Genomic DNA, 7,340 nt, shown 5'->3' with positions numbered 1-7,340 from the left:
CATAACAAGTAGCGCATCACAATTTGGACAGAAACAAAAGGTAAGGAGGGCCTGGCACCTTCCAATCTAGAGATTCATTTAAAGGGACAGTCGAGCCATAATATGCACTGTAATGCTGAGAGGTCCCTTTAAATGAAGTGTAAATGCCCCTTTGCCCGCAGCGGCTATTTCCAGCGCAGGAGATGTGTTCAGCCAAACGTATCTCCTGCTGCGTGATATGCTGCCAGTCAGCGGCGGCTCGCTAAACGCCCCGGGCATCGATCGTTTAGGAGGGCTCACTGGGACGCTGGAGTGTCCCTTTAATAGCATCTCACCTGGCAAACTAAGCGCATGAATGAGAATATAGCCCCAATGATTTAACACGTTGAAGAATCGTGGGTGTTATGTATTAAAAAAAAAGTTTGAAAGCCAAACCCATGGAATTTCTCTAGTGTTTGAACTGATGGTGAAAATGAAAAGCATCAAAATAATGTTAAAGGGAAATTCATCTATCATTTGACTATCGATTGTCTTTACCTTCAGAGCAGATGAATGAGGGAGGCTGGTAGCCCAGGGGCATGGGATGCTATAGCATTTAAAGGAGCCAGATGTGTTCTAGAAGTATTGTCAGCGCCAGGTTATGCGTGGCCACCATGATCTCCGGAAGGAAAGGTCACACCTCATTTACCTCTCGGAATTTCTCATGAATGATTTATATCATTGTTGTAACAACAACAAGATAAGTGAATGGGAGATACTGATATTGAACTTCTTAAGATTTCTGTCCTTCTGACATCATTTGAGACTCCAAGGATCTGACCTATCAAAACAAAGTGTTAAACCTGGTTCAGCGATAAATACACATCAAGCTCTTTCGCCTAATTTCTGCAGGTGATAGACACATTATAATATATATAAGGGAGTCTAACACATCCCAGGAGGGATGGATATGTCAAAGGAAGGCAACTGCTATGCCAAGTAGCCAGTATCTGATACTTTTCCAGTAAATATAGTAATGTTACAAAGCATTCTTTCGCTGAGATGGTAGTAGATATGTGGAATAGCATTCCAGCAGAAGCCTTTTTGAATTCACTTACTCTATTAACCGATGACCTCCACCATTTCTGTTGGACAGCTGTTCCAATTATCCACCACTCACTCAGTAAAGAAATACTTTGTTCTTACCCTGCCCCTCTTACGGAATCTATTATCTCTTGTCCCAGAATAATTTCTCTTCTGTATGTACCCAAGGTCAGAAGAAGCTGTGGACCTACATATACACACAGATAGATACATATACACCTACATATACACACACATAGATACATATACACCTACATATACACACGCATAGACACATATACACCTACATATACACACACATAGATGCATATACACCTACATATACACACACATAGATGCATATACACCTACATATACACACACATAGATACATATACACCTACATATACACACACATAGATACATATACACCTACATATACACACACATAGATGCATATACACCTACATATACACACACATAGATACATATACACCTACATATACACACACATAGATACATATACACCTACATATACACACACATAGATACATATACACCTACATATACACACACATAGATACATATATACCTACATATACATACACACACACATACATATGCACACATTGGCTCCTGTGATGTGAGGCAATCCTCCTCCCTCACTGACACTGCGTGCAGAGAAGTGATGTCATTTCTTGGCATGTCGTGTCATGATGATTGCCGCACGTTGCGGATCGCCACTTTCTACAGACCATCCAGAACGCTAGGGGCCCTGGAGCAATTGCTCCGTGCGCTCCATCATAAATCCAACCCTGTATAACCCATTTGTGTGTTTAAATGTTTCTATTGCATGCCCTCTTTATTGTTTTTTTTAAACCCCTTAGTGTTTCTTTATCATTTTTATTATGCAAGCCACGCACCATTTAAGTCATCATCTATAGTGTTCTGGGAATGGTACGCTACTGGATACAGTACTCTAGGTGAGATCTGATCAATAAAGGATTTCCTCCTTTTTCACAGGGATATTGCTTACCAAGGAGCTGAATCAGTGGGACTGCACCGCATTTTAACCCAAATTAGGCTTTCAAGCAATTTAAAGCCTTCTCTGGATACCAGAGGTAGTAGCAAAAACAGTTCTAAAAAGGAACAAAGGACATGTTCAGCTGGGTTCTATTTCTACCACAAATTATAAATGTATTCCAAGCTCACTGTAGTAACCCCGTGTCTTTATGTTCCAAATTCTAATTAATTACATTCAAACAGAAATAGCGAGCATTTTTTTTTCTCTTAAAACAGGATTATATGAACTTCATTTTATATCTATGGCGGTCAGAGATATCTGCATGGGGTATTCGGGTGACATTCCATATTCAAGCCACAACACGCTGAATGCTCATGGCGGTGTTATTGAACTTCCTTGTTAAGGGGACCTGATAATGGGGGAAAATGGGGAGTTTCCTTTTAAATCAACAAGTTCTTGAATGTCATATAGTAATAAAACCATGCACTCTGCAGGATAAACTTACTGGGGTTGGTCCTTGGTAATGAATGGTGAAGTTTATGAGTTGAAACAATTTACTCCATCTAGTAAATGCTGTAAATACTCAGACCTTCATCAGTCCTTGGTCTCAACATAAATTGAATTTATCATTATATCATCAATACTGTAAACCAATTCATTAAATACAAAAACAGTTATTGTTTATTTGGTTTTTTTTGCATAATCCTTCTGCCACATTTGGTCACTATTTACAGAATTTGTTCGGCGACGTACAAACATTATTCTCCTGTAATAAAATAAAAAGAAATGTGCATTGTCATTTATTAGGAAAACATTGTTGGACAAATAGATAATCATAAGGCACATTAATATGTGGCATTTCCAAAAATATATATTTTATATATATATATAAAAAACTAAAAGCAACCTCCCTGAGGTTGTTCTGTTCCGACACGTCTCTCTCAGGCCTTTCCCCAGGAGGCTGTGATATTATCCACATTTACCCAAACCTGGGAACTCCGGGTTTACCCCCAGCGCCTCGCGGTATCTCACATGAGCAGACTTTGATCACTCGATGTCAGCCGATGAGCTCCACCCACTTCCTGTCTAGTTCTATTCACTTCCTGTCCTCAGGACGGCCATCTTTAGATGTCCATCGGTACGGCTAGCCATGCCTCCTCCAATCCCTCACATGAGCAGCCTTTGATCACTCGATGTCAGTCGATGAGCTCCACCCACTTCCTGTCTGGTTCTATTCACTTCCTGTCCTCAGGACAGCCATCTTTAGATAGCCATGTCCATAGGTACGGCTAGCCATGCCTCCTCCAACCCGCCACTGCCTGCCCCTATTGACTTACATAAAGAGCAAGAGATGAAAGTGTATGGGGGGGGCAGGGGAGTCCCCAGGTGTTCGCTCCATAAAAGTATGGTCCAAATTGCATGAACCCAGGCCAAAACAGCCATAGCTTTATTACCCAATATAAAGATCCATTTCCTATAAATTCTTTATTACGCAGGTCTGTTTTATATCCCACAAATGCTACTTAAGTCATGGTCGACATGGGTAGGATATGTGAAAAAATGGGTACCCCATTGACTAGACTTGCAATTGGGTGGGGCCACTGCTAAGCCACACCCACAATTTTCAAAAAGTGGAACTTTGTATCACGAGCCTACAGAAAAGTCGGCCCTATATTTACAATAAGATTGCATCCCTGAGGCGTCGGTTAAAATGCTGCCAAACAAACGTATCTTTGAAGTCTTTTTAAACTCTAAGCACCAACGTGATTCCAATGTTTGTAGAAAACTTCCAGCTTGAAGCTTCTTTCGAAATGCCCTGAATCACGGATGTTCCTGCATCATGCAGGCTGATAGTTCACAAAGTCAGTATAATCCATAGTGCCGTATAATGTCTCTCCCGCGGCGCGCAAGATCTCCTTTAACGAACATCATCAAGGTCCAGCCTCAAAGTGGCACATGCAACGGAAGGCCTAAACACTTAGAAGCCTTTCTTCAACAAATCACAACATGGAACAAAAACCACGTTCCTGTTGCCGCTCAGAATACTGGAACAATTCCAAGATAGAGTTTCTTGTGAACACAAGTTTGTAGTCAAAAGATAAACCTTTACTGATCAAGTGAAGGCGCCTCTGCCCTCCAGTATGAAGTTCTTAGCCTCTAGCTGTCCCTGTATCAATAATATCGATTAAGACTTCTAGTCCCCGGAATGTCCGGTTGTCCATTCATCCATATTTCTCGGATAATGCGCTCCCTCTCTTCAAGCCTCTGGGCCCTCTCCAGCTCCTCGGCTGACGTGAAAACGTTCATGTTTAAAGTCCTCTCGAAGCGCCGGTGCCTCCGCGCAGACAAATCTGAAGTGGTGTCGGAGTCATCGTCACTGTCGCTGCTGTCGCTGTCGCTGTCTTGTCTCCGAGGTGTCTTCTTCACGGTGGACCTCTTGCAATCAGTTTGACAAGATATCCTTATTACCAAGGCTAGCAGAGTCAGAATTAGGCCAATGCACACTCCAGATACAAAATACAAAGCGGCTCTCTCTGGATTTTCTAGGGGGAAAAAAGGGGAAACAAAGAAAAACTGTCAGAACAAACTAAACAAAAACAAGACCCTTACAGAAGCCTTATTATTTTGTATGAGCAATTAACTATTTAATTGGCATAAATTACACAAATGTACACTTTTCCTAATGGCTAAATTATGCGAAAGAGCAAAAGAATAATCTCTACAGCAGAGCTTTAACTAGGAAGCCCCGTTTCTCTTTTGTGTAGCATGGCCCATCTAGTTGCCCATTTTTTTCAGGAATAAAGATTCAGAAATTAACCAGTCCTTGGTCTTGTCTTAGATTCAGGGGCCATTTGCCTATCCTATGCATCCCTGTATTAACCTCCTCTGCTTGGAGACGGTTCAATGGAAAGGGAAAGTTCTGCATTTCTCATATAAACCTTTTTTTTTTTTTTTTTTTTTTACTTTCAACCTCTTTTCTAAACAAATGGCAACAACAATGAAAAATGTAAAAACAATTAAGCCAATAAGAAAGAAGATGCCAGGCGTATGCTGGGAAATATATTCCGCAAATGTATAAATTCTGCAAATTTACAAATTAGACATTTTTATACCCAAAAAAACATATACAGTAATAGTTCTGCTGTTTGTCACGTCTGACAATGTATCACGTCATTCAGTCCATGCCAAGGGCGGAAACGTAACCTTAGCAGTACATATGTATTTGCTTCCTCACAGAAAGCCCTCTGGCACCCAGCCCAGACCACCAGAAATGAATCCAACAATGACGGAAGTTTGATTTATCATTTACATTTTACATGGTCGGTGTCCAATTCTCTTTAATATCGAAAGTAGAAACTATGTTACTTTTCATTTGAACATCGGAAGACACAGCGGTTATGTTGGTATCTGTATTTCTGTAGGTCTATAACAGGGGTGTCCAACCTGCGGACAACCCTGGTCTGTAAGGTCTACTCACCACTGTACACCCGATGTTACGGCTTAGCCGAGGTCCAGTAAACACTTTAGCTATGTGGACATTATTATGGATGGTTTACAAGCACTATGTTGATATTTACCACTTACAACAAAAAATATTAATAAATTTCACTGCCCACAACAATAATGCCTGACTTAAAAAAAAAAAAAAAAAAAAATTCTTCTTATCGGAGAGAAAATGACATCTTAGGAGGTCCGAGGGCAGAAATAAAATCACTGTGAACCACAACCTTCTAAAAGCAGTTGATTTAAATGCACGCCAGTTCTAAAGTTAATCTTTAAAGGAGAAAATGTTTCCATTTTCTTTGAGCATTTTATACAGCGCTGTATACAGAAAAGTTGGTTGGCATTGCAGAAACATTGGTTTTATCTTATTTTGTTCCAATAAACTTCCTTTATCTGCCGACCTGGAGGCCGCCATTGTTGTCAGTCATGTGATATTTTGGGTGGCTCAAACACCACACTGAGCTGATGCTTTATGGCAATGCTAATAAAGTTCACTCCTCCATAGACTTTCATTAGTCAGAGTGTCCGGCTGGGTGATTAAGACCGAGTCATTCTATTATTTACCACAAGCAGTATGATAAGGAACCAGGGTGTTTGTCTAGTAGATTAGAACACATACACATGGCAAAAAATGCAGCTGAAAACATTGTATTATCTAAAACCTTTAAAACAGAAAATTAAATATATTGAAAACTCTATTTTAGTGTGAAACTTATAGTAAAACATTTTAGCCGGAGTTCCACCCTAATCTCTTCCTGCTGCCGGCCATTATCTTGCTTTACATATTCCATCACAAATGTGAAAGTGCCAAAAAAACTTTTGTTGCCTAAATATAGTTTAGCCTTTGATAAATTAAGCTCCAAATCTGAAAGCCGTGTTGTCATAAGAACATTCTATTCTGCAAACCTTGTCTGGCTTTATAAAGATGTGTAATGTACGGCGTGTAATTACAGATGTGTTTCATTAGTTTGTTATTAGATTAGCAACAAGATCAAGCGGAGTTACTAAGAGACAGAAATAATGTTTTATCTTTTCATGTGCTTGGTATCGTTTAAAAATATTTTTCACTTTATTACCGTCTATCTAATGGTTGCATCCAGGGGCGTAACTAGAAACCACGGGGCCCAGGTGTGAAAATTGCCCAGGGGCCCCCAACTTCAACAGCTACTCTGTGCCATCATTGCCCCCATACAATTGGTCTCTGCCTTCTTTGCCCCTAGACCCCCCTTTCAACATATGTAAACACACGTATACAAATTACACACACTTACTCATACTAACACACACTCTATCTCAGCCCACATCCATGCTCTCACACACACACACACAAGTACAAATCCATGCTCACATATGCACACAAGTACACATTCATGCGCTCATGCACAAACGTTCACATCCATGCTCTCACACACGCACAAGTAGACATACATACATACAAGCGCATATACATACATCCTGCCCGTCCCGCTTACTTCTCACCACTCCTGCAGCTTTCTCACTGGCTGCCTCGGTTTCACCGCGAGGTCACGTGACATCACGTTACCCCAATACTGTGCCTGTTCAAAATAGTTTAGAAAGGGGCCTTCCGTCCTGGATCGGTGTGGTCCAGGTCGGAAGGGCCTTTTCTACACAATTTTTAACCGGTACGAGGAGACAGGAAAAGGGGTCCCACCGGGGCCCCCCTAGAGGCACGGGCCCCCCTAGAGGCACGGGCCCCGTTGCAGCTGTAGTTACGCCAGTGGTTGCATCACAATCTCTGTTTCGTTTTTCC

The 7,340-nt window shown here is 41.1% G+C and overlaps 1 protein-coding gene across 2 annotated transcripts in view; it reads right to left on the bottom strand.

Moving 5' to 3' along the window:
- Window positions 1–3,507: 3,507 nt before the first annotated feature.
- The window catches only part of EVA1A (eva-1 homolog A, regulator of programmed cell death), a 118,659-nt gene continuing 114,826 nt past the window's right edge, over window positions 3,508–7,340 (bottom strand). For both annotated transcript variants that reach the window (XM_053459977.1, XM_053459976.1), the window contains one exon: window positions 3,508–4,608. In XM_053459977.1, coding sequence (XP_053315952.1) covers window positions 4,238–4,608 — 371 coding nt within the window. In that variant the 3' untranslated portion in view covers window positions 3,508–4,237. The remainder of the gene's footprint in view (window positions 4,609–7,340) is intronic.

This window comes from Spea bombifrons, chromosome 3 (assembly GCF_027358695.1).
Source record: "Spea bombifrons isolate aSpeBom1 chromosome 3, aSpeBom1.2.pri, whole genome shotgun sequence".
Taxonomy (NCBI): domain Eukaryota; kingdom Metazoa; phylum Chordata; class Amphibia; order Anura; family Pelobatidae; genus Spea; species Spea bombifrons.
The sequence above is the reverse complement of the archived record's forward strand: the minus strand, read 5'-3'. Positions and strand labels throughout refer to the sequence as shown.